The 26,919-nt window shown below is 51.1% G+C and overlaps 1 protein-coding gene across 3 annotated transcripts; it reads left to right on the top strand.

Moving 5' to 3' along the window:
• The first annotated feature begins 16,730 nt into the window (after nucleotides 1–16,730).
• TBXT (T-box transcription factor T) lies at nucleotides 16,731–26,220 on the top strand. 3 transcript variants are annotated; one of them, XM_069598921.1, is made up of 8 exons: nucleotides 16,731–16,936; nucleotides 17,600–17,864; nucleotides 18,790–18,924; nucleotides 19,938–19,999; nucleotides 20,116–20,177; nucleotides 22,181–22,354; nucleotides 23,616–23,745; nucleotides 25,947–26,220. In XM_069598921.1, the coding sequence occupies exons 1-8, from the start codon at nucleotides 16,731–16,733 to the stop codon at nucleotides 26,218–26,220; spliced, it is 1,308 nt and encodes a 435-aa protein (XP_069455022.1). The 3 variants fall into 3 exon arrangements, with proteins under 3 accessions (XP_069455022.1, XP_069455021.1, XP_069455023.1); XM_069598920.1 differs by having other exon boundaries at nucleotides 22,178–22,354; XM_069598922.1 differs by lacking the exon at nucleotides 22,181–22,354.
• The last annotated feature ends 699 nt before the right edge of the window (nucleotides 26,221–26,919 follow it).

Below are 26,919 nucleotides of genomic sequence, written 5' to 3'. Positions count from 1 at the left end.
GTACCGTGGGTTGCTTCCATCGAGATGGTGATGCGATGGAGCGTGTCCTCTATGCCAGGCATGACCTTTCCCAAAGTGAAAGTGGAAGTCACTCAGTCATGTCCGACTCTGCGACCCCAAGGACTATACAGTCCATGGAATTCTCCAGGCCAGAATACTGGAGGGGGTAGCCTTTTCCTGCTCCAGGGGATGTTCCCAACCCAGGGATTGCACCCACGTCTCCCGCATTGCAGGTGGATTCTTTACCAGCGGAGCTATAAGGACAGCCTCATAAAGAGTGGGAAGGGGAGGCCTGGGCTTCCAGCTGGAGCCGCACTGGTGAGGCGGCCTCTGATGAGGAGAAGCTCGGCTGCGGCCTGGCTGCTGGTCTTGTCTGATTGTGTCTGCGAGAAAGACGCTTTTGGCATGAGCTTAGCTTCACGTAGCAGACTCAGGAAAGCCAAGACAAGACACTGGGGTTCCACATCTCACTACTTTGCTGACTGGTCAACTCCTCTTGTCTTTTTGGAGAGAAATGAACAGAGTTCTTGTTTTTAAGGCCCTTGCACTGTAAAGAAGCCACCATAACTCAGAGCTGGGCCTTATGGAGAGACTGGGAAAGTCAGGATTCAGGGGGGCCCTGGGAATTCCTGAGATAAGGCTTGTGTTGAATCTAGATGACTTTTGGTGACATTGAAATTTTAATAATATTAATTCTTTCGGTCCATGGACATGGGATAGCTTTGCATTTATTTGTATTTTCTTAGCTTTCTTACATAAACGGAGAAGGCGATGGCGCCCCACTCCAGTCCTCCTGCCTGGAAAATCCCATGGCGGAGGAGCCTGGTGGGCTGCAGTCCATGGGGTCGCACAGAGTTGGACACGACTGAGCGACTTCACTTTCCCTTTTCACTTTCATGCATTGGAGAAGGCAATGGCACCCCACTCCAGTACTCCTGCCTGGAAAATCCCATGGGCAGAGGAGCCTGGTGGGCTGCAGTCCATGGGGTCGCTGGGAGTCGGACATGACTGAGGCGACTGAGCAGCAGCAGCAGCAGCTTGCTTACATCAAAGTCTTACAGTTTTCAGAGTAGATAGCTTTCATATTTTTGGTCAAATTTGTTCCCAAGTATTTAATTGTTTTTGACGTTATTGTAAAGGCGATTGATTTCTTTTTCAGAAGATTCACTGTTGGTAAATACAGTCTTTAAGACTCTGTCTCTTTCCTTCAGGAGTAACCTTCCAGAACAAACGAGGAGTAAGCCTGCCTCTTCAGGGATGACCACAGCGCCCCTCACCCTGGAACAAGCAAGTCAGATGTCCCGTGTTCTGGTTGGCTCCTGTCTTTTCTCTGCCCGTAGAGTTAGAGGGTGTAGCTCCCAGGAGATCGAAGAAACAAGGTAAAGAGGGAGTAAAAGCAGGAGATGCCCAAGGTGGGAGGTTGGGGCCAGAGCAGGACGCTGAGCTGAAGATTAGAGTCGGAGCAGCTCTGGGCAGTGCCTGAAGGCAGGAGCGTGAGCGCCTGCCCTCCATGGAGTGGGGGTGAAGTCACGGCGGTTTTAGGGAGACCGAGTGAGACGGGTGAGCAGCCGGAGGATGTGGACGTTCCCACGAAGACGCAGCAGGAGGGTGCAGGGGCGTGCATTTCCCCCCAGTTCCTTGGTGAGTGAGAGCAAACAGCCAAGAATCACAGTTACAGTAGAGGCGAGGGCACATCCCCACGGCACTTTGCCTTCAGAGTTTATATGTAGTTTTTTCCTTTTTTGATTCTAGGAGGCTAAGACAGTAAGTCGATACTGGACTAACTATGTGGATTGAGAATGTGAGTGTAGTGTCCCACCTGCATGAAAAGAATGCAGAAATGTTGAAACTCCCAAAGAGATAATTAAATGGCAGATTTCTTTTTCTTCAAAGTTATGACAAGAAATTATGGTATTATCTAGCAAATAATAATATAAACCCAGAAACATGAATAAAAATCAGTAGAAATAAGAATCAGCTGAAGTAGATTCACAAAAAAATCAAGATAATGGAAATTATCATGTGTGGAAAATAGAATAAATATGATTGATATGGTTAAATAAAATTTTACAAACAAATTTTAAATCATGAGTTAAAATATGACACTATGAAAATGAATCAAATTTGTTTGAAAAAGAAACTTTTAGAGTGGACAATATAGTAAGTAAAAATAGCAAGTGGGTTAAAGAGTATATTATGCATATGTGAAGATAGGATTAGTGAACTATATAGATCAATAGAGGGCTTCCCTAGTGGCTCAGCTGGTAAAGAATCTTCCTGCAATGCAGGAGACCCCGCTTCAATTCCTGGGTTTGGAAGACCCACTGGAGAAGGGCATAGCAGCCCACTCCAGTAGTTTTGCCTGGAGGATCCCCATGGACGGAGGAGCCTGGCAGGCTGCAGTCCATGGGGCTGCAGAGTCGAACACGGCTGAGAGACCAAGCACAGCACACAGATCAGCAGAAATCACCCTAAATAGAGCACAGGGAGCCCCAGTGGCCGAATCCATAACGCAGAGGCCAGCGGCGCCCACACCAGCACTCCTGCCTGGAAAATCCCACGGACGGAGGAGCCCCTTAGGCTGCAGTCCCTGGGGTCGCTGCGAGTTGGACACAACTGAGCAGCTTCGTTTTCACTTTTCACTTTCATGCATTGAGAAGGAGATGGCAACCCACTCCAGTGTTCTTGCCTGGAGAATCCCGGGGACGGGGGAGCCTGGTGGGCTGCCGTCTATAGGGTCGCTGCGAGTCGGACACGACTGAAGCGACTCAGCAGCAGCAGCAGCAGTAAGGACATACAGCCCAGAGTAGGAAACTCCGACATGTGCTCCATCACGTTTCTAGTAGAGATAAACAAGATGAGGAAGAAGCAATATTTGAACATTTTTGTTTTCAATTTCAGGATTGATAAAGGACACCAATCCTCAGATTTAAGGATTCCAAAGAACCACAAGAGCAATAGATTAAAAAAAAAAAAACCACCAAAAGCAAAGTGAAATTTTTAAAGATGCCAGAGAGAAAAGACACATCACTCACAAAGAAATAGCTTAAAAATTAGAAATGCAGATGACATCTCAAAAGCAACAATAGACAAGTTACTTTAGTAAAGAGAATAGAAAATCCAAGTAGTCCTACAATTATTTAAAAAATTGAATCCGTAATTTAAAAACCTTCCCACAAAGAAAACTGTAGGCCCATATGATTTCATAGTGAATTTCAGCCAAATATTTAAGGGAAAATAATGTCATCTTTTATAAGTAAACTCTTTTAGAAAATGGAAAAAGAAGGCAAGTCTTCCACCTCTTTTTGTGGTGCCTGCAAAACCTAAAAGAAAAAAAAAAGGTAAATCTCACTCAAGAATACAGCTCCAAAAATTTTAAACATAATATTAATAAATTGAGCCCAATAACTATTGTCTATTTCAGTAATTTCTACTCAGAGTGAAAATGATAGCAAAGTATAAATAAGAGGGAAACTTCTTAATCGGTTAATATGGTTTTAAAAATATTTGTAAATAAACACTGTACTTATTGGTTTTCTATTCAAGCTTGGACTGGAAGTTTGACCAGTATAAAAAGGAAAAAAGAAATAAAAATCATAAGGTTCGTAAAATGTCTTTTTTTTAATAGAAAAATTCCAGCATAGAAAAGCAAGAGAATAACTATAATAATTTCCTGGAAAATGTGTAACGGGGAGGTAAAGGCTTGTGATTAGGAAGGGAACCTATGGTTGCTGAGAATGGGGTGGGGGTTACTAATGCTGGTTTCATAATGAGTTGTTATGTGACATCTTGTAACGAGATAAAAGTGCTTACAGACATTATTGAGGGCTTCCCTGGTGGCACAGTGGTCAAAAATGTACCTGCAGTCCAGGAGATGTGGGTTTGATCCCTGGGTCAGGAAGATCCCCTGGAGGAGGGCAAGGCAACCCACTCCAGTATTCTTGCCTGGAGAATCCCATGGACAGAGCAGCCTGGAGGGCTACAGTCTATGGGGTCACAAAGAGTCAGACACAATTGAGCGACTAAAGAACAAAACAAAATATTATTGTTGTTCAATTGCTCAGTCATGTCCAGCTCTTTGCGACACCATGGACTGCAAGGCTTTCCCGTCCTTCACCATCTCCTGGAGCTTGTGCAAACTCAGGTCCATTGAGACGGTGATGCCATCCAGCCATCTTCTTGTCTGTCATCCCCTTCTGCTCCCACCTTCAGTCTTTCCCAGCATCAGGGTCTATTCTAATGAGTCGGTTCTTCCCATCAGGTGTCCAGAGTATTAGAGTTTCAGCTTCAGCATCAGTCCTCCTAATGAATATTCAAGATTGATTTCCTTTAGGATGGACTGGTTGGATCTCCTTCCAGTCCAAGGGACTCTCAAGAGTCTTCTCCAACATCACAGCTCAAAAGCATCAATTCTTCAGTGTATAGCCTTCTTTACAACTCTTACATCCATACACAACTACTGGAAAAACCACAGCTTTGACTAGATGGACCTTTGTTGGCAAAGTAATGTCTCTGCTTTTTAATACGCTGTCTAGGTCTGTCTGAGTTTTTCTGTCAAGCAGTAAGTGTTTATTAATTTCATGGCTGCAGTCACCATATGCAATGATTTTGGAGCCCCCCCCCCCCCAAATAAAGTCTCTCACAGTTTCCACGGTTTCCCCATCTATTTGTCATGAAGTGATGGGACTGGATGACATGATCTTCATATTTTGAATGTTGAGTTTTAAGCCAACTTTTTCACTTTCCTCTTTCATTTTCATCAAGAGTCTCCTTAGTTCTTTGCTTTCTGCCATAAGGGCGGTGTCATCTGCAAATTTTAGGTTGTTGATATTTCTTCTGGCAATCTTGATTCCAGCTTGTGCTTCATCCAGCTCAGCATTTTGCATGATGTATTCTGCATGTAAGCTAAATAAGCAGGGTAATATACAGCCTTGACCTATTCCTTTCCCAATTTGGAAGCAGTCTGTTGTTCCATGTCCAGTTCTAACTGTTGCTTCCTGACCTGCATACAGATTTCTCAGGAGGCAGGTCAGGTGGTCTGGTATTCCCATCTCTTTCAGAATTTTCCACAGTTTATTGTGATCCACACAATCAAAGGCTTTGGAGTAGTCAATGAAGCAGAAGTAGATGTTTTCTGGAACTCTCTTGCTTTTTCGATGATCCAACGGATGCTGGCAATTTTATCTCTCGTTCCTCTGCCTTTTCTAAATCCAGCTTAAACATCTGGAAGTTCACGGTTCACATACTGTTGAAGCCTGGCTTGGGGAACTTTAAGCATTACTTTGCTAGTGTGTGAGATGAGTGCAATTGTGCAGTAGTTGGAGCTTTCTTTGGCATTGCCTTTCTTTGGGATTGGAATGAAAACTGACCTTTTCCAGTCCTGTGGCCACTGCTGAGTTTTCCAAATTTGCTGGCATATTGAGTGCAGCACTTTCACAGCATCATCTTTTAGAATTTGAAATAGCTCAATTGGAATTTCATCACCTCCACTAGCTTTGTTCGTAGTGATGCTTCCTAAGGCCCACTTGACTTTGCATTCTAGGATGTCTGGCTCTAGGTGAATGATCACACCATCGTGATCATCTGGGTCATGAAGATCTGTTTTGTACAGTTCTTCTGTGTATTCTTGCCACCTCTTCTTAATATCTTCTGCTTCTGTTAGGTCCATACCATTTCTGTCTTTATTGAGCTCATCTTTGCATGAAATGTTCCCTTGGTATCTCTAATTTTCTTGAAGAGATCTTTAGTCTTTCCATTCTATTGTTTTCCTCTATTTCTTTGCATTGATCGCTGAGGAAGGCGTTCTTATCTCTCCTTGCTATTCCTTGGAACTCTGCATTCAAATGAGTATATCTTTCCTTTTCTCCTTTGCCTTTCACTTCTCTTCTTTTCTCAGCTATTTGTAAGGCCTCCTCAGACAGCCGTTTTGCTTTTATGCATTTCTTTTTCTTGGGGATGTTCTTGATCCCTGTCTCCTGTACAATGTCATGAACTTCCGCCCATAGTTCTTCCGGCATTCTGTCTATCAGATCTAAACTCTTGAATCTATTTCTCACTTTCACTGTGTAATTGTAAGGGATTTGATTTAGATCATACCTGAATGGTCTAGTGGTTTTCCCTACTTTCTTCAATTTAAGTCTGCCTCTGGCAATAAGGAGTTTATGATCTGAGCCACAGTCAGCTCCCAGTCTTGCTTTTGCTGCAAAGAATATAATCAATCTGATTTCAGTACTGACCCTTTTATATAGGTCTTTTTAAATATCTCTCAATAATTTTTATAATTTTGCTCAATTTCAGAAGTGAAATTCTGTTTCTCCACTGCTTCGTCCCTTAGACCTCTTTGCATGTGTTGTGGAACCTGGGAGATGTTTTTCCCACACCACCCTCTCAGTTTACTTTTTTTTTCAGTTTGTCAGTATGCCATTACAGTGCTGCACTCAATACGCCAGCAAATTTAGAAAACTCAGCAGTGGCCACAGAACCAGAAAAGGTCAGTTTTCATTCCAATCCCAAAGAAAGGCAATGCCAAAGAATGCTCAAACTACCGCACAATTGCACTCCTCTCACACACTAGCAAGGTAATGCCTAAAATTCCCCAAACCAGGCTTCAGCAGTACGTAAAGTGTGAACTTCCAGATGTTCAAGCTGGATTTAGAAAAGGCAGAGGAACCAGAGATTAAATTGCCAACATATGTTGGGTCATTGAAAAAGCAAGAGAGTTCCAGAAAAACATCTACTTCTGCTTTATTGACTCTGCTAAAGCCTTTGACTGAGTGGATCACAACAAACTGTGGAAAATTCTTCAAGTGATTGGGATACCGGACCACCTTACCTGCTTCCTGAGAAATCTGTATGCAGGTCAAGAAGCAAGAGTTAGAACTGGACATGAACAACAGACTGCTTCCAAACTGCGAAAGGACTACGTCAAGGCTGTATATTGTCACCCTGCTTATTTAACTTATATGCAGAGTACACCATGTGAAATGCCAGGTTGGATAAAGCACAAGCTGGAATCAAGATTTCTGGGAGAAATATCAATAACCTCAGACACACAGATGACACCACTCTTATGGCAGAAAGTGAAGAAGAACTAAAGAGCCTCTTGATGAAAGTGAAAGGGGAGAGTGAAAAAATTGGCTTAAAACTCAACATTCAGAAAACTACAATCATAGCACCCAGTCCCATTACTTCATGACAAATAGATGGGGAAACAATGGAAACTGTGAGAGACTTTATTTTGGGGGCTCCAAAATCACTGCAGACGGTGACTGCAGCCATGAAATTAAAAGATGCTTGCTCCTTGAAAGGAAAGCTAAGACAACTAGACAGCATATTAAAAAGCAGAGACATTACTTTGCCAACAAAGGTCCATCTAGTCAAAACTATGGTTTTTCCAGTGGTCATGTTTAGATGTGAGAGCTGGAGTATAAAGAAAGCTGAGTGCTGAAGAACTGAAGCTTTTGAACTGTGGTGTTGGAGAAGACTCTGGAGAGTCCCTTGGACTGGAAGGAGATCCAACCAGTCCATCCTAAAGGAAATCAATCTTGAATATTCATTAGAAGGACTGATGCTGAAGCTGAAACTCTTAATACTCTGGACACGTGATGGGAAGAGCCAGCTCATTAGAAAAGACCCTGATGTTGGGAAAGACTGAAGGCAGGAGAAGGGGATGACAGAGGATGAGATGGTTGGATGGCATTACTGACTCAAGGGACATGAGTTTGAGGAGGTTCCAGGAGTTGGTGATGGACAGGGAGGCCTGGCATGCTGCAGCCCTCGGGTTCCAAAGAGCTGGACACGACTGAGCGACTGAACTGAACTGATATGAAAGGGATATCATCCTCATGGAGAGAAACACTATACATTTCCAAGATTTCAGTTCTCCCCAGTCTGATCTTTAGATGTAAAGCAATTTCCATAATTTCTCATGGAACATGACAAGCTTATGTTTATATAGAAGAGCAACCAGTTGTAACAGATGAGACCTACCGGGAGCAGAAAGTAGGGAGGCGCAGGGCTTGCCCTCCTGTCGCCCCGATTTAAAGCCACACAACAATGAGGGCAGTGCTTCGCTGGCGGGAGTACAGGTAACAGCGTCTGTCAGCGAGTCAGAAGAGAGCCCAGGATCGCAGCCCCAACTCAGATCCAGAACAAAGACTGCCAATGGCAGATTTATCGCTGATTGTTTAGCGAAATAATGAATGATTTAATAAACAATGCTTGACAATCTGTTTTCCGCATTGAAAGTGGACCTCTTTCTCATCTTAGGTGCAGAAGTTCATTCTGCATGGTTTAAAGTCCTAAATGTAAAAAGGCAGAGCTATACAACTTTAAAAATCCAAGTGACTATCTTGGGAGATGGCTCTCCTAAACAAAGACACAAAAAGTATAAAGTGGAAAGGAAAAATGTGAGACCTATGACCTTATTGAAATTGAGAATTTATGTTTTGGCAAAAAAAAAAAAAAAACCAAAAAGAACCCCAAAACAAAAAAAAAAAAACACATCATTGAGGACCTGAGAAACTAGTCATGAAGAGGGAGAATAAAATCAAGAAATGGTTAGTATCAGCATTAAAGAAAATGCCTGTAATTGAATTTTTAAAAAAGATTCAATGGACAAATTGTATGTATTTCTCATACGCTATCTAAAATATGACAGATGAACTTATTTACAAAACAGAAACAGACTCGCGGAAGATGAACTTATGGTTACCAAAAGGGGGAAGGGGGTGTGGGGAGGGTAAATTAGGAGGTGGAGATACACACACCTACATGTAAAATAAACAGAAGGTCCTTCTGTGTAACCCAGGGAACGAACTTCAGTATCCCGTAATAGACCATAGTGTAAAAGACACGAAAAAGTGATAGAAATACAGTAAACGAAATCTTTCCTGTAAAGCAGAAACTAACTCAACGCTGTGGATCAACTTTCCTTCAATGAAAAGAAAAAGACTCAAAGTCTTTAGTGCTCTAGGAAATGCCATCTAAAACCAGGACATTCTTTTTCATTCCCTTCAGACTCAAAAAATGGTAAAATCTGACAGTATTAGGTGCTGGCTGGGATGCAAAGAGAGAGGAGGCTTCCTCACCGCAGGGGGCATATGAAACTGCTACAGCCTCTTCTGGAAAGCAATTCAGCAAATACTGTGAATACCGAAGCGGACCTTACCCAGAAATCCCCTTTGTAGTCTTATAGCTCACACACGAACACTCTCACACACGGCATCACAAGATCTATAACCTGTGTTCAGACCTCAGCAGACAACTGTCCAAGTTCCCACACTGTTTCACGCCTTTAATCTCACCAACACCTCTAGCATCCAAAGGAGGTAGCTACAATAGCAGATTTTTGTTTTAAGCCAGCCTCTGAGATTTTCGATGATGTTTGAAAGTTATAGAAGTTGACAGAAATGAATTAAACAAAGACCAAGGAACACAATTTGAGTCTTCCTACTTCTGTTCCGGAATGACACTAACCTAACTTGGAGTTCCACATGAACTGTGTGACCTTGGGAGACTTCTTTACCTCTCTGATCCACACTTTATTATGAAGATTTTTAAAAGAAAGGGGATAACTATATTGACCTTCATAGGGTGCTTTGGAAACACAGGGATGATGTATTCAGGCCAAAGTATTATTTGGCTTTTGCTTTTCTCTGAAATCACTAGCACCTCTGCTGGATTCTAAGTTGTGTAAGGGAGTGGTTGTCCAGCTCCTATTATACTGTTATCCTTTGCATAGTGAAACATTTTTCAGATTTTGAAAGTATTTAAGCCAACCACTTTCCCCTCTGCAAACACACACACACACCAGATTCCATTTATAAGTAGTTTTATGAGTGTGGTGGGTGGGAAAGAGAAAAATACATGTTTCCACTTGCTATATATTTAACCTAGTTTGGGTGAGTGAAAACAAGATGAGTTTTAAAGTAAGACAAATCAGAAGTCCAGCTGGTCCCCATTTTTCCCTCTCTCTGGAGTCCTAGTTGGTTTAGTGGCTCAATCATGCCCAACTCCTTCGTGACCCCATGGACTGCAGCCTGCCAGGCTGTCCGTGGGATTTCCCAGGCAAGGATACTTGGGTGGGTTGCCATTTCTTTCTCCTGGGGATCTTCCCCACCTGGTGTCTCTTGGGTCTCCTGCATTGGCAGGCGGGTTCTTTACCACCGGGCCATCAGGAAGCCCCTGAGGAGCCTTAGTTACCTGAATATAAAAGAGGAGTTTCAGGGCCTTGCAGAGCTGACGCCTGGTGATAGCATCTGCAGAGCTCCTTGCATATAATAGAGCGCGGTGAATGCTACTTCCTCCTCCTTGGGTCCTGGGCTGGGACTGCTGGGACCCTGGAAACGTGTGGGTTTAGGTGGCAGAATGTGCTAATTCTAATTTCCAAATGGGCTTCCTCCTCTGAGGCTTCCTTTCAGCTGGCAAAGTCCCCGCGGTGGGAACCACTGACCGGGGCTCCTTTCTCACAGACATGCTAACCCTCCCCTTTGTCCCGTCTTGCTTTTTCTGTCAGTCTGGTACTTGATATGGAAGGAGGCTGCCCCTTAACCCCGCCCCTGGCTCTCCCCACCGGGCGCTCCCCAGGGTCTCCCTCCAGCTTCCTGCTCCCACCGCAGCTGCAGCCACAGGCATCTGCTCAGGGCTGCCCCTGTCTCCCTCCTCTCCCGGGCCCAGCTGAGCCCTCCCCACATATCCCTGCCCCTGGACCACTCTTGTCTTCTCCCTTGCGTTTGTCTCTGTCTACAGGATTTATGCGAATTTCTGCAGGAAGCCTCTGAACGTGCCCCAGAGTGTCTACGATACGATGCAGACCTTTCTAGAGTTCCTGCTATTAGTCCCTGAAGACCCCAGAAGCCCACCCAGCGCCCCAGCCCCACACCTGCCGGCTCATCTCTGACCTCCCGTCTCCTCTTCCCAAACCACCTAGCTCACGCCTGCCTCGCCATGAACGCTCGTCCACTCAGCCCTCCTGTGTTCATGTCCCACTGATGCTAAGTCACTTCAGTCGTGTCCGACTCTGTGTGACGCCATAGACGGCAGCCCACCAGGCTCCCGCGTCCCTGGGATTCTCCAGGCAAGAACACTGGAGTGGGTTGCCACTGCCTTCTCCAAAGCATGAAAGTGAAAAGTGAAAGTGAAGTCACTCAGTAGTGTCCGACTCCTAGTGACCCCATGGACTGCAGCCCACCAGGCTCCTCCGTCCCTGGGATTCTCCAGGCAAGAGTACTGGAGTGGGGGGGCCATGGCCTTCTCCGCATGTCCCACTGGTTCTTACTAATTAGATGACTGTGTCCTTGGAGACTCCGCTGCCATTAAAAGCCCATGCTCTCTTGATTGTCCTCGGTTTATGTTAACTTTTTAAGCTTTTGTATGAGTTTTCTATTTTATACACGTTGTTGAGTCACTAAGTCGTGTCTGCCTCTTTTGCAACCCCATGGACTGTAGCCTGCCAGGCTCTGCTGTCCATAGGATTCTCCAGGTAAGAACACTGGAGTGGGTTGCCATGCCTTCCTCCACTGGGCTACGTTTTGTCAGAATTCTCCACTATGACCCATCTGGGCAGCCCTGCACGGCATGCCGCATAAGTTCATTGAGTTACACAAGCCTTTCGCCATAGTAAGGCTGTTATCCATGAGGCAGAAGCCTCACGTGCTGCAGTCCACGGGGTGACAAAGAGTCGGACATGATTTAGTGACTGAACAGTAACAACAGCAACCAGGTTACATCTACCTGCATTTATTCCCAGCGTTCTCTCCTGGAAGATAATTGGTTTGGGACTTCAGATATAATTTGTGCGAAAAGAAGATCCTCCAAACTAAGGTATATAGAGAGGAGCGTGGGGTGAGCAGTATTCTATACAGTCACTTTCAAGCCTAAAATTCTACCTCTTCGCCCTGATCCCGTCTCTTGAAAGAGTTCATTTCTTTTCATTCTCACTTCTCCTTTTATACTCAACGCCCACAGGGGCCCTTCCCTTACTGTCTTCCCGACAACAGGCGACTTGAGTCCACGATAACAGCTGAGGAAAGGCCGCTGTGGCTCCTGTGGCTGATATTTCGGTGAAAGTTAAGGGTTAATGTTTCATCTACACTGCTGTTAAAATGCTGCTTGGCAGGCCTGGGTGGGGGTGTGGAGGAGGGTTGGAGCTCTAGCTTCTCCTTAGATGCCCGTGGGGGCTGCTTTCCTATTTTGCCCACCCAGTCACTCCACAGGGACCCCTTGGGCCCCCAGTGGGAGTCAGGCGCTGGTTTGAGTGAGTAAACAGACCCTGCGCCTTGCCTGTCTGCAGGGTGGCCGGGAGGGGTCCTCAGGGCGGTGGGCAGGCTGGGGAGACCAACCAAGGGCGGAGGAGAACGTGGGGGGTAGAAAGTAGTGGGGAGCGAAGTGTTCGGGGCTGGGAGCAGCAGCGGGCTGAGTCCTGAAAGCCAGAGGCGAAACAGCCGCTGGAAATAATCAGTGACAAGGAGCAGAAAGAAAGTCAGCGAACAGGTTGGCAGCTTCCTTTCCAGTCAGACACAAAAACCGTGGCCCCTAGGCAAAGGAGCCGCCGGGAGGCTCCCAGGGACGAGGGAATCGGGATTGTCAGAAAACCCACCCTACAGCTCAGAAAGAAATCCTGCACCGGAGGCGATAAAAACCAAACGCGATGGAAAAAAGCAAACTGACAGAAGGAAGTGGGAAAATTATCTCACAGGCTGCACGATTTGTGCAGAAAGGTCTAAGCGATACAATGGTGGGACAGGCAAGAAATACGACGGGGAAGCACAGATACGCCTCTAGGTAGGAACAGGACTGAAAATGGGGACCACAACGCAGGGCAGAGCTGAGACTCCCAGCCCTCCGAGCAAAACCAGGAAACAGAGATTCTTCCCTCGAGACAGCTGCCAACTCCGAGGAGTGAAAACTCAAGAGCCCAGGACGGGCGACCCGCCGCAGAGGGGACCACAGTTCAGCCACCTCCAGAGCCCCTCCTCGGCTGAGTCCGGGAGGGGCCAGACTTGTGCAGAGCAAGCTCACCGTCCTGAGCTTCAGCCTCACCAGGCTTGTTTGTTTTTAGTGTGTGAACTCCCGTCAGGAAACTGCGCACTGTCATCCGTGGCAAACTCTGCAAGTATAGCCAGGATGGGCTTGGTCTTGAAGCACTTTCTCGGGCTAATAAGGCTGCCCCTCGCCGGCAAAGGCCACACCCTCCCGGCTGGGAGACTCCCACAGCCGGGGCTGCAGGGCTGGGTCAGCCAGGTCCAGGGCCAAGACGCTGTGCTGAGAAAACTTTGAAAAACAAGTCTTGGCTCTTTTCCACAAACCAGAGATGTCCCTGAACAACCCAATGGGCTTGGAAAACTTTCCATGTGAAGGAGTCTACAGAATTGCATGGTACGACTTTAAAAGCCATAACAAAACCCATCCGGCTTCTTTCAGTGGGATAGACATACACCAAAGGTGACAGAAAAGAGATACTGTCAAATGCCTCTAACATTCGGTCTGAAATTTAGGATGCAGATGCTATTGTTACGTCTGCTTAACCAGAATGGAAGAAGAGCTCAGCAGAAGAACAAAATGAAAAAAAGAAAGTTGAATAAAGCACTCACAGAGGCACAGCGGTTAGTGGTTGAGATTTGCATCTTCACATAAACACACACACACAAGAGTGCACACGGGATGCGCAGGCAGACAGGTACACACAGATGTGTATAGCATCTTCTACAACGAGCACAAGTTATATCATCAAAAGTAAACTTATTTTCACTCTGAAGAAGGAAGCTGGAGGGCATGGTGGGGGTCCCACCAGAACAGTCCCTGCTCCATGGGACCATCCTCCAGCCTATTAGGGCACCAGTGATACCCGCTCCCACAAGACAAATGGTTTTGTGGCTTGAGAGGGGGTCGGTCTGGGGGAACCTGCCTCTCTGGGAACTGAGGGGTGTGTGTGTGTGTGTGTGTGTGTGTGTGTGATTTCTTGTAAAATGCTTCCCAAGTTATTTGTGAGGGTGACGCCCAGTTGCATTCTGAGCCCCAGCCGTAAAACCTTTGCTTATTTTTTCTGTAAAGAAGAGACAGAGCTTGGGAAACGTGCCTGGGGAGCCTTGGCCCCCCTCCCCACAAGGAAGCACCTTGTTATTATCTCAGAACTCTTTACAGCTGGCCCGGAGGAAGTTTTTGGCTGTAAACTGTCATGCACGGCAGCCTTCGTTGAAAGGACCCCGAGAGCGGAGACGCTGGTCCTGGGAACCAAGGAACGAAGACCCAGAAACCCCCGCCCAGAAACGAAAGGGAAAAACCTGGGCGCTGACGGTCCGGGGGACCTCCGCAGCTAGGCGCAGCCCTGCGCCCCAACCTCTCGGCCAGCCGCGCGCGGAGCCCTGGGCGGGGGATCCCGAAAACCGGCCGTGCCTGCTGGAGAGAAGAAATGTCCTCGCTGCACGTTGGAGAGCTAACATTCCCTTCTGCCGGGCTTTTCCTTCTTATTCGGCCGTGCCGCGCCGCTTTTGTAGAGCCGAACCGAAATCGGAACTACAGTTGGCAGGAGGGACCCGAGAAACCCGGGGGTCCTCACCAGAGCTTCCAGACTTTGGGAAAAATCGACCCCCAAGCGTCAGCGCCAAGAGCTCCCTGCCTCGGGGGTCAGTGAGCGACCTAAACTTCGCTCTCCAGCCAAGGTTTTGGAGAACCCCCGCCTCCGCGGCTGCCTGATATTCACGCTTCTTCCCCCACCACCTCACACCCACCCGCCTTATTCTAAGTACTCAGGCTCGAGCAGTCCCAGGCAGCAGAGATCAGCTTCTTAATTTGTCCAAAAAGACACGTAAAGCCCCCCAAAGCCCGTGGCCAAGAAGTCGGGTGAAGGTGACTCAGCAGGGTCTGGGTGCCGCGAGCATATGAGGTCATTTCAGTGTCTCCTTCCAGAAGGAAACTGTCCCCCTCGGACCAGCCCCTGGGCATTTCCTTGTTCCTAGACAACAAAGAAACTGAGAAACGCGCCGGAGTCGAGGCGCGGGGCTACCCGACTCCCGGCCAGAGGTGGAGAGGGCTGGGACGGCGGGCGCGCGGGGTCGGCCGCGGTCCTTCCCGCGGTGCCCCCACGGTTCTCCACGGCGGAACGAGGCTGGCCCCGCGCCGGGCGGGGAAGGGTTAGCGCGGGGCGCAGAGCCCCCTTGTCAAGGCGCGAGGTTGTTCTGAATGGGGCGCCCCACCGACACGAGGCTTCTTCCAGAAAGCCTGGAGGTGGGGTGCGCGCGGAGCAGACGCGGGGGACCGAGGCCGCGGCCACGCTGGGCTCTTTCGAGCCGCGGACTAGCGAGTCCGAGGCGCGCAGTTCGCGGCGCGCAGTCCGCGTCCCCACGAGGAGCGCCTGCTCCCTTCTTTGCTGGGCTCCCGCTTTAGGAGGAATGTTATTGTCTGAAGAGGCCCCATTGAACTATTTCCTGCCCATTGTCACCTTTCCTGCGCTCTCCTCCCGGTGCTCGCGGAAGGTAATAAACCACCCGGGCCCTGCGGCCCCGCCAGGCGCTCCGTCGCGGCCGCGCGAGGAGACGCGCCCGAAGCCCGCTCGCGGGGAAACCCTGGCCCTTCCCCTCCCGCTCCCGTCTTCCGCGAAAGCAACCAAACCCCACAGAAGTCGAGCAGACTCTCGGGTTACACCCAGTGCACGCACAGACCTCGCCATCAAAGTCCCGCTTTTATGGGGGGAAGCGAGAAATCCTGAAGGCGGGGGTGGGGGGGTGCGTTTTACTGATTTCAGTCTATTTCCCTCTCCCGGCGCGAGACTCGGAGCGCGATTTCCTTCCCAGACCCGTGAGGGCTGCGGAGAACTGGGGGCGCCCGGTGGCTGGTTCGTGGTCGAGGGTGTTGGTGGGGTCACCTGAAGCGCCAAGGAACGTGTCAGGCCGGGACCGGGCCCGGTGGCAGCTGAGCCTTCGGAGAAGAGCGGAGACCAGCCCGACTCTGGCCAGGCCCTGCGCACGCCCTTAGGCCGGGCTGCGCGCGGTGGTCGCGGGCTCCGGCGCGCCCGAGAGCCGCGGTGGGACTGACATACCTTTGGGTCCGAGACGCCCTCGGAGAGAGGGGAGGGGATCGCGCGCGCGAGAGAGTGGGGGAGCCTCGCGGGCCGCCGAGCAGCCCCTGGGCAAGGTGCGGGCAGGCGCGAGCTCGCGGGCCGGCCAGTCCGCGCCCACCCCGTCCCCCACCTCCTCCCGGCCTTCGGGGCCCGCCCAGACGCTTTGATGGAGGTGCAAACATTTGGGGGAGGGCGGAGGTGTAGGGACTGGGCCGGGGCTCGTAGGGTCCGGCTCCGGATTTACAAAAAGCCGGCGTGGGAGCCCATTGATGGCCCCCCGGTCCGCGGCCCGCCCGGCGGAGTCTGATATGGCCGCGCGCGGCCAATGGGCGGCGGCCCCGGCGCTTCAAAGGGCTCGCGGCCCAATCCGCCGAGCCCCCCTGCGCCACGCTGCAGGCTCTATTTATGCCGAGGGGCGATTTTCCTTCCCAGGAGACCTACTCTCGTCCCTCCTTGCGGGAGTTCAAGTGGAATAACCTCCCCCTACCCCTCTCCCCCGCCCCCTCCTCTCCAGATCGTCGCCCTCCACGCAGGTCGGCGCTGGGTCTGTGCCGTCGCGGGTCTGGGCACTTCTTGGGTCTTTTTGGAAGAGCGGCCGTCTGCGGCGGTGAAGGTGGCGCTCGCGTAGCCAGTTGGGATTTAGGGGGGCGTCGGGGCGCGGGCCGGCGGGAGGATGACCTCCCCGGGCACCGACAGCCCGGGGAAGAGCCTGCAGTACCGCGTGGACCATCTGCTGAGCGCCGTGGAGAGCGAGCTGCAGGCGGGCAGCGAGAAGGGCGACCCCACGGAGCGCGAGCTGCGCGTGGGCCTGGAGGAGAGCGAGCTGTGGCTGCGCTTCAAGGAGCTCACCAACGAGATGATCGTCACCAAGAACGGCAGGTGGGCGCGCCGGCTCCCTGCCCGGCAACACCCTCGCCTAGTCTTTCCGCTGGTTCCGCTTGGGCTGGGAACAGACTCGTGTGGCCTCTCCCTCTCCCTCTGGGCCTTCTTCGCAGAATTGTCACTTTCCTGGGGAGGACGAGGTGGCTCAGATAGTAAAGAAGCTGCCTGCTATGCGGGAGACCCCGGTTCCGATTCCGGGAAGATCCCCTGGAGAAGGAAATGGCAACAGGCTCCAGTATCCTTGCCTGGAGAATTCCGTGGACACGGGAGCCTGGTGGGCTGCAGTCTATGGGGTCGCAAAGAGTCGGACACGATTGAGAACCTAACACAACCCTGGGGAGGGGGGCTCCCCCGGAACTCGGGGGACCCATGCGTCACCCTCTCTTGCCCCCGGCCTGATCCGTGTGTCACCCTCTCTTGCCCCCGGCCTGATCCGTGTGCTGCAGCCTCTGCCAGGTCCTGTCCCACCTGGCTCCAGAGGCCAAAGGATGAGGGATGGTGGGGTGGGCGCATGCGGATCTAGGTGAGTCCTGGGAAGGAGCACCGTGCGTGGCCCCTTTTAAGTTCCCAGGGGGAGCTTCCTGCCCCAAATGACAGATGCCCCTGCCTTTGGCCTCACGATCCCATCGGGGTCCTCCAGCTGCGCCCCTTCCTTTTCAGGAGGATGTTCCCGGTGCTGAAGGTGAACGTATCCGGCCTGGACCCCAACGCCATGTACTCCTTCCTGCTGGACTTCGTGGCCGCCGACAACCACCGCTGGAAGTACGTGAACGGGGAGTGGGTGCCGGGGGGCAAGCCAGAGCCGCAGGCGCCCAGCTGCGTCTACATCCACCCCGACTCCCCCAACTTCGGGGCGCACTGGATGAAGGCACCTGTCTCCTTCAGCAAAGTCAAGCTCACCAACAAGCTCAATGGAGGGGGCCAGGTAGGTGTGAGGGCTGGAGGGTGGGGGCCGACTCTAGGAGGGGCCTGTGACTCTGCACCTTCTTGTGGCAGAGAGCTGGAAGGGCGCTGCTGGCCTGGAGGTGAAGTCTGCCTTCCTCAATTAAGCCCTCAGTGTTGTTTATAGTAAGCTGACGACAGTAACACCCGGGCCTGGAGAGCGAGCGGGGAGAGGGCGGGCAGTTCTCAAGCTTTGGGGGAACTTCTGTGTCCTAGCCTTCAACTTCCTGGGGTAGAGAAAATATGCATGTCGAGGGTAAGTGCTCACTTCAGAGCTGAATGTGCCCGCGCACTGACTGCGCAGAGTCTGAACAGACTTGCAAAGCTGTCCTTTTCTACAGATAGTCTTTCCTTGGGGAGTGTTTCCAAAAACCGCACTGGCGCTCAGGCATTCCAAGCTGTCTACAGCCGCCCTGGAAGCTCTAGAACTTTGTTCTACCAGGTCAAGCACGTCCTGAAAGGCAGGCGTTGCCTCTGTTCGTGTGCAGCGTCTCTCGTTCCTTTTCCGACCTAGTTTCGGGGAGCAGCACCTGACCGGCAACCTACCACCTTCAACTCCCTCAGTCACTCAGTCGTGTCTGACTCTTTGTGACCCCAGGGACTGTAGCCCAACAGGCTCCTCTGTCCATGGGATTTTCCAGGCAAGGATCCAGGAGCCGGTTGCCATTTCCTCCTCCAGGGGGTCTTCCCAACCCAGGTATCCCTCGTCTCCTGTGCCTCTTGCATCTCCTGCATTGCAGGCGATTCTTTATGCCCCGAATCACCAGGGAAGCCCCCGCGTCAGCAGTAAAGACATTTTCCTGTGAGCTGCAGGAGTTTCTGCGTTCACATCAGGGCAAATGGAAGTTTTGTTGTCTTTAACGGTGGGACTTTGAGGACCGCAGTTCCTGTGCTTGTGTCTCTCTCAGATCATGTTGAACTCCTTACATAAGTATGAGCCTCGGATCCACATCGTGAGAGTTGGGGGTCCACAGCGTATGATCACCAGCCACTGCTTCCCCGAGACCCAGTTCATCGCGGTGACCGCTTACCAAAACGAGGAGGTGAGGCACGGGCAGTCAGCGGGCTTGTGTGTGTGTGATGAGTGTCCTTCAGAGTCTAAAGTTTAGACGGATAACTAATGCCTTTTCAAATAATTTCCCATAACAGTACATACCAAACAGGACAGGAGGAGAAAAGTTTTAAAATAAGTACTCATTCGAGCACTGTCTCCTTTAGTTTTCCCTAAAAGTGTCTAAATCTAGAAGCATCCACTAAATGCTCAAAATGAGAAGATGAATCAAACATTCAGGTTCAAGACTGCCAGATTTCTTGAGAACAAGACTTCAGAGAGAGAGAGGTGTCTCCTTACTCTGAAAACCTTCCTGAAAGGGTCAGGGGCACCCCCTCCAAGTCTGTGCTGTGTGAATAGTCAGCTAGATACACAGTTTAGTGCCTGTGAATCTCTGTCTACGCCTGACCCCAAAGGAAAGACAGTAGGTGATTAGCTGATCAGGCTGTGGGTGTTGACCGCCAGCCAGACTAGAAGTCACTCTCCCTAACGGACCTGCGTTGTGGTTTGAGCCATGTTTGTTAGACTGATGCACACAAAATATTGTCAGTAGTGAAGAAGTGAAGTGAAAGTCACTCAGTCACGTCCGACTCTTTGGGACCCCATGGACTACACAGTCCAGGCCCGAATACTGGAGGGGGTGGCCTTTCCCTTCTCCAGGGGATCTTCCCAACCCAGGGACTGAACCCAGGTCTCCCGCATAGTGGGCAGATTCTTTACCAGCTGAGCCACAAGGGAAGCCCTTGTCAGCAGTAGGTTAAATTTATTATTGTCAACTCCACTTAGGAAATCAGCATTTAAAAGCTTTACATAAATGTGCTGTTCTTTATGAAATATTATAATTACTCGGCTACTTCAGATTCAAATAGGAAAATACACCTGGAAAGAAGTCTGATTATATTTGAATATTTAAAGGGGGTATTGGTGGTGCCTGATTTCTTGGTGCCTAATTAAGTCCTCTGACTAAGGAGCAGATACTAGTAGATGCAACTTCTTGTTTTTCAGATCACAGCTCTTAAAATTAAATACAATCCGTTTGCAAAAGCTTTCCTCGACGCAAAGGAAAGGTGAGAGAATGCTAGTGATACCCCTTGGGTGAAGCAGTGTGCAGAATGATGAGCTACTGCTGCTGATACCGTTTCCTGAATGTTTTCCTTGACCATTCAATACACTTTCTTGACAGAAGCGATCACAAAGAGATGATGGAAGAAGCGGGAGACAGCCAGCAGCCTGGGTACAGCCAATGTACGGTTTGTTGCACTCTGCCCAGGCGGACCTTGTCTCAGGGACTAGCCTGTCTGGGGCGGGGGGCTGGGGATGGAGCAGACAGAGCTTCTGGGTGCCCCTGGGGGGCACACCGCTCTTGGCTGTGCAAGGCAGTGGCCCTGCGTGTTGATGCTGTTCCTACTGGTCATCGAACTGCTGGTCCCCAGCCTCTGCTCCACCTGGGGCTTCCGGATGCCCCCCACACCCCTGCCAGCTCACGGGATTCCTGACAGAGGAGCCTGGGTTCTTTTGCTTTGAGGCCACTCCAGAGGCTTCCTACGTGGCATGATGGTAAAGAGTCTGCCTGCCAGTGCAGGAGACGAAGGAGACACAGGTTCAATCCCTGGGGCGGGAAGATCCCCTGGAGGAGGAAATGGCAACCCACTCCAGTATTCTTGCCTGGGGAATCCCATGGACAGAGACGCCTGGAGGGCTACAAATCCATGGAATCACAGAGTCCATGGACACGACCGAGGGCTGAGCACACACGAGGCGGCTCCAGCCATGGCTAGGATGGATTGCTGAGACCCTGATGGGTGTTCAGACTCTGCTGTGTTGGGCAGGAGAAGAACTTGGCTCTCATCCACTCTGAGATGGTCTGTCTTTTTGTTAATGGCTGAGAACGGAAGGACCATCTTTGGGACGGTGCTTCTGATCACGTGTAGCTCTCCTCCAGCTTGCTTTGGGGCTGGGAATGGCCTGCCGGGTCCTGCTGGAGACAGCGGCTCGCAGGATGGGCAAGCCTGATTTAAGTCTAGCCTTCTTTAGGAGTTAGTGAGGTGTTCAGCGGAGTGATGCAGGTCTACAGCAGAGTCTATCGGGGAAAAGGCTTTGTCTTACCCATCCAGGCAGGGCGGGGACTCAGAGATGAGAAACTGGCAACCGTTGGGAGAGAAAAGTTACTGCTGGCTGCTCACTTCTAAGTTCGGGCGGAACCAGAGCGGAGGCTTCCTCAAAGAACCGTTTTCCCTTTCTTTCTCTTTCTTTTCTTTCTCCCTCCCTCCCTCCCTCCTTATCCTTCATGGAATACTTTAACAAACAGCTCTCCTAAGTGGCTCACGGCTGCCACCTCACAGAGCAGAATATGAGCAACTGCTCTGGCTGCTGATGGGCCCGAGCTTTGTGGCCACTGTCTGGACCCTCTTCTCACTGGAATGCTGTCTGCAGTTAGAGTTTGGGAATTGGAGCCTGAGCAGTTGTCTTCCTAGTGGTTGCTTTTCTGTTTTTTTTTTTTTTTTTAAAGAAAGAGGAAAATAAAGGGAATGGAGAAGAAACGGGAGCTGTGAAGGAGGGCAGGGCAGTGTTGGAATGATTCTCTGATTGACCTGTAAGGTGGGAAAGGGTGAGCCAAACGCAGAAGGAAAGCGAGGAGAACACGGGTGCCGGTCCAGGCAGGACGAGACTCCTCCGCGTGGCGGTGTGGTCTGCAGCGGGGCGGGAAGGGGGGGAGAAGCTGGGGGCAGGGCTCTCCCTGTGCGCCCTCAGTCTGAATTTTGTCTGTTTTAACATTTATTCGCACTCAGTAGTTTGGCCCTGAAAACTGACCTGCCTGGAGGGACAGAACGTCGCGGGGGATGTTCTGGGAGGATCCTGGGAGGGGGCGGTTTTGAGGAAGCCGCGGGGCTGGCCGAGGTTGGGGTCAGTCTCCCAGGTTCTTGGGTGCCCTGCGCGTCTGGACGCCTTGGCCCTTCTCTGGCCGCACGGCTGACGCCCACGACCCCTGAAGCCTGGTCAGGCCCTCGATGTCCACGGACCCCGAGGAGGAGACCCGCCGCTCCCTGGCCTCTGCCCCGCTGTCCCTTAGCTTCGTTTCCGGCCACGTGGCTCGTGGGATTTTAGTTCCCCGACCAGGGCCTGAACCGGGGTCCTCCGCAGTGAGAGCTCGGAGTCCTGGGCTCTGGACCGCAGGGAAGCCCCGTCTTGCCCGTTCGATGACGGGAGGGAGGCCGAGCGGGGTCCGCAGCCTGCTTCTCTCACAGCAGGGGGCTGGCTGATCCCCGGAACCAGTAGCCTGTGTCCACCCGCCACCCCCCACCCCCAGTTCGGAGGCCCCCTCTCGCTCCCCTCCACGCACGGCTGCGAAAGGTTCCCGGCCCTGAGGAGCCACCGGCCAGCCCCCTACCCGAGCCCGTACGCGCATCGCAACAGCTCTCCAAGTAAGTCCCAGCGGAAGGCGGCCGGGTTGGGGATGCTGGAAAGACTTCCGGGAAGGGAGCGGGCTCTTGACTGGCTCAAGAGGGCCCTTCTTTCGTGTCCACGTCGCTGCTGGCTCGACCACAGAGACCTCCAGGCCAGGGGCCTCAGGGCTGAATGTGACTGCTACTGCTTGAGCCTCTTTACTTTAGGACCCTGGGCCCCGGTTTGCGTATTTTGTGAACCCTGTAAGGTGATGATGCCGGGCCAGCCAGGCACGAGGATTACTAGCTTGATGAGACGCGAGTGTGTTTCTCCAAGTATGAGGCCAGGGTCAGTGGCTCATCTGAAAACTCCCCAGACCCACAGAATCAGACGCTCTGGTGGTCCAGCACTCTGTGGTTTAACGTGCCCCTAGGGGATACAGGCTTATCCCTGCCCCTAGGTGCAGGCCTGAGTGGTATGAACACTGGGCCAGACCATGAAGACCCCTGGACCCAATTCCCTCTAACACCACGGATGTCCCAGACTTCATCTTGTCTGGCTCTGAAAGGAGGAAAAAAGCAAATGAACGCCATAAAACAATTAAGCAATTAAAGCTGATTTGAAATGAAAGAAGCTTATTTGGGAAGGAAATAGCAGTCCAGCTAGAGGCTAGATCATATTTTAAATTTTGCCTTGTGTAAATGGTTTTCAAAGTGCTTTTAATTCTTAAGCGATAATCCTTTGCAGAAAAGACAGGTAAAAATTACACTGGTTTTTCAGTGTAATCAATTCTTAATCGTGTGACTGTAAGAGCCCATTTCTACAGCATAGCTATTGATCTAATGATAAGAAAAAGCCTGGGTGCTGGAATATATTCCAGTATGTACATTTGACAGTGAGTATTGGCCTTTGACGGAGAAGCCAATGGCGACCCACTCCAGTACTCTTGCCTGGAAAATCCCATGGGTGGAGGAGCCTGGTGGGCTGCAGTTCATGGGGTCGCTAGGAGTCGGACACAACTGAGTGACTTCACTTTCATGCATTGGAGAAGGACATGGCAACCCACTCCAGTGTTCTTGCCTGGAGAATCCCAGGGACGGAGGAGCCTGGTGGGCTGCTGTCTATGGGGTCGCACAGAGTCGGACACGACTGAAGCGACTTGGCAGCAGCAGCACCAGCACTGGCCTTTGATGACCGATTAAGCAGGTGCTGATGCAGCTCCAGCTGTTGGTAGCATTTCAATGTGTTTTCTCACTCTTGGAAGCCCTCATCAGTAATGACACTTTCTTACATCTGTAGCCTATTCCGACAGTTCATCTGCATGTCTGTCCATGCTCCAGCCCCATGACAACTGGTCCAGCCTTGGAATGCCTGCCCACACCAGCATGCTGCCCATGGGTCCGAACGCTGGTCCTCCTGCGGGCTCCAGGTAATGCACGTCTGGGGAGTGATGCAAAGTGTCGTGGGAACGGGAGTGCCTGTGATGTCCTCCCATCCCATCCATTAGCCTGTATCCTGCTCTTTACTTACGGGTGATGGGTTTTTATTGGTAACTTGACCACTAGCCAGCTGTGTCCGGGACCCCGGGTTACATAACTGCCGTGAGTTCCTGCTTCAGCCTGTCCTCTGGGAGTTCAGTGGTGCTTTCAGGGTGGATGGAGCTGGAATCTCATGGAAGGGAGCAGGGACCCTCTCCTGGCTCTGCTGTTTACTAGCTCATGTGATGGACAAGTCTCCTGAGCCTTGCTTCTTCAAGTAAAGGGCACCAGATAACCCCAGCCTCAGCCCACCATCATAGGCTTGTAGGTGTACAGGATTGTGGGGTCAGTAGGTAAATCTTGAAGACAAGTTTCCAGAACCTCTTTCGACAGGTGCTATCAAATTAAGGAAATACATTTGTTGGATTTCTGTGGATATAGAATCAGTGTGTTTCTTCACATACTTGCTAGGTAACTTGAAAAGAATGATGACTATTTTATTATTAACTTGAAAATTGTATAGAGGGAGGTTGGCTTCAAAAAATCAAGCTGGTCAGTCAGCGTATTATATTTCTTCATAGGATTATTATAATAAAAACTAAAATGACAAAGCGAGAGCCCTTTCCACGTTTTCTAAGGAGGAAATGAGTCAACGGTATTAAATGATTGAACAAGTTGGCTCACAGCAGAGTGAATCTATGGACAAGGCACCTTGACCTCAAAAGCAGTGCAGTTTCTGTGTGGGTGCTTGCTCAGTTGCTCAGTTGTGTACGATTCTTTGCAACCCCGTGGACTGTACAGAATATCAGCATTTGCCTAAGACCTTAATTCTTTATGTTTAGGAAGCAATTCCTTTAAAGTTGGAATCTAATGTCTACTCTTCAAAACAGAGCAAGCACTGCGTAACCAGGAAGCCTTTCCAGGGCTCCAGGGTCGCCTAGAAGACTGCAGTGAGTCAGATGACCTGCAGGCTACAACGGGGTCCCCCGAGGACTTCAGTGCATCTCGGAGCCTTGTTGCCTTTCATCTGTAAAATGGGGAGAGTCCCCTGCCTCACTCCATCACGCCTGTGTGCAAGTCCAAGGGCATCTGAAGTGTAGGACGTGGCCTGGTCAACCACATAGCCCCCCATAGCCTAAGCCCTCCTTGCTCATTTACAGAAGGGTTGATTCTGCTAGAAGAGAGGGACATTTTCCAGAAGCAAAACGTCAGCCTGGTCTAGTGTTGGTCAGACGTGTGTTCTCAGACAGGGGAGGGCTGACGTCCGTCTCCAGTTCCTTCCTTCAGGGATGTGGAAGCGCAGGGCCTTGAAGGCGGGCTCGGGGCCAGGCTCACCTGGCGAGTGGGTTCACGGGGGTTCGCTTCCAGGTCTGAGTCCTGGGGCTCTTCCTTCCGCCGGGTGCCACGCTGACACGTGGTGCCCACAGGGAGTCACCGGAGGATGCCCTCCACCATCTGTGTTTGTCTCCCTCGAAGGAATGGGCAGCTTTTTTTAAAAAAAGATTTGTTTATTTACTAATTCTTTTGGCTGTAGTAGGTCTTCACTCTACATGGACTTTGTGGCGAGTGGGGGCTTCTTGTCGCGACGCCCAGCCTTCCCGCTGCAGCACCTGATTCTGTGGCTGAGCACGGGCTCCAGGGGGTGCGGGCTTCAGGAGCTGTGGCTCATGGGCTCTCCAGAGCAAGGCTCAGTAGCTGTGGCTCGTGGGCTGATTGCTCTGGGGCACGTAGGATCTTCCCAGACCAGAGATTAAACCGGTGTCCCCTGCCCTGGCACGTGGATTCTTAAACCAGGAATGCCAGGGAAGCCCCAGAATTAGTAGTCAACACAGATGCGTGTGCACATCCTCGGAAACATCGGACTCGGTGCATCTGAGAACTTGGATTCTCAGCTTGAGCACAAAGCTGGAGTCTTTGGAGCGGAAGCTAACAGTGCATGTCAAGGCGTTTTTAGATGGCTCCTAATGATTTTGTTTCTTGTGGGCGATGAGACGTGACCTCTATCCATGTCCAAGTGTGATTTAATCACGCAGAAGAAATGAGCCGTTTATTCCCCGGCCGTCTGGGGTGGGGTTGGCGGGGGTCTCTTTTCCCCTCCGGGAGCGCCTGCCCAGGTCTCTGACCCGTCTGTCTCCCCACTTCTCTGTTTCAGCCAGTACCCCAGCCTGTGGTCCATGAGCAGCGGTGCCGTCGCCCCGGGCGCCCAGGCGGCGGGTGTGCCCAGCGGGCTGGGAGCCCAGTTCTTCCGCGGCTCCCCTGCCCACTCTACCCCCCTCGCCCACCCGGTCTCAGCGTCCTCCTCATCGGGGTCCCCACTGTACGAGGGGGCCGCCACGGCCACAGACGTAGCCGACAGCCAGTATGATGCCTCCGCCCAGGCCCGCCTCCTGGCCTCGTGGACGGCCGTGTCGCCCCCGTCCATGTGAGCCTGAGCCTGTGCCTGAAAGGAGGCCGGGACTGCAGGTGTTTGAGCGGCAGTCTCACGGGGCTAGGGAAGGGGGTCAGGCCTGCTAACCGCCCTTCAAAGGAAAGAAGAAGAAGGTTCATGTTCTGTTATGTATCAGGGGTCCCACCGCCAGCACTGTGCTTCGTCCTCCGTGGTGGCGGTGCATCCTGGGTCCTTTCTGTGCTGCGGGTGAATGCAGGTGTGGAAGCAAGGTGGGGGCCTCCCTCGCCAGGACCTGCAGTAACAATGACCGGCCAGCATCCAGAAGCCGTGTTTCTCTTACATACAGCCGGAGGTGCCTCCGGCGCATCAGGCTTTGTAACTTCTCCGGTCATACTCTGGGGAGGTAAAAAGCACGCTTCCAGTTCTCCTCCCTGTTGCTTTCCAGTAGCTTCCAGGTCCCTTTGGGACCCCTGTGGCCGGGATCCTAGTCGGAGCCCAGCTGAGACAGAATTGCGCCACTCTTAGGGACAGCAGATGGCCGTTGAAACAGCAGTGTCCAGCTCTGCCTGCTAGAATGTTTTCTTTTGAGCATAGGTAGCTGATCTCTTGTACCGTTAAACCGACAACTGCTTATGTTTTCCCTTTGACAAACTAGCCAAAGACAATCAGCAGAAAGTATTTTCTGCAAAATAAAGGCGATGTGCAAAATCCGGCTGGTCTAGTTATTATTTAAAAC

The sequence above is a fragment of the Ovis canadensis genome, chromosome 8 (assembly GCF_042477335.2).
Source record: "Ovis canadensis isolate MfBH-ARS-UI-01 breed Bighorn chromosome 8, ARS-UI_OviCan_v2, whole genome shotgun sequence".
In the NCBI taxonomy this organism is placed as follows: Eukaryota; Metazoa; Chordata; class Mammalia; order Artiodactyla; family Bovidae; genus Ovis; species Ovis canadensis.
Note: the sequence above shows the minus strand (reverse complement) of the source record. Positions and strands in the feature narration are given on the sequence as shown.

Bases quoted from the DNA above. Each gene is read 5' to 3' on its own strand.
- TBXT (XM_069598920.1), top strand. From the start codon at position 16,731: ATGACCTCCCCGGGCACCGACAGCCCGGGGAAGAGCCTGCAGTACCGC. The intron at 16,937-17,599 runs GTGGGCGCGCCG...CTTCCTTTTCAG, and splicing joins ATCGTCACCAAGAACGGCAG to GAGGATGTTCCCGGTGCTGA. The intron at 22,355-23,615 runs GTAAGTCCCAGC...TTACATCTGTAG, and splicing joins GCATCGCAACAGCTCTCCAA to CCTATTCCGACAGTTCATCT.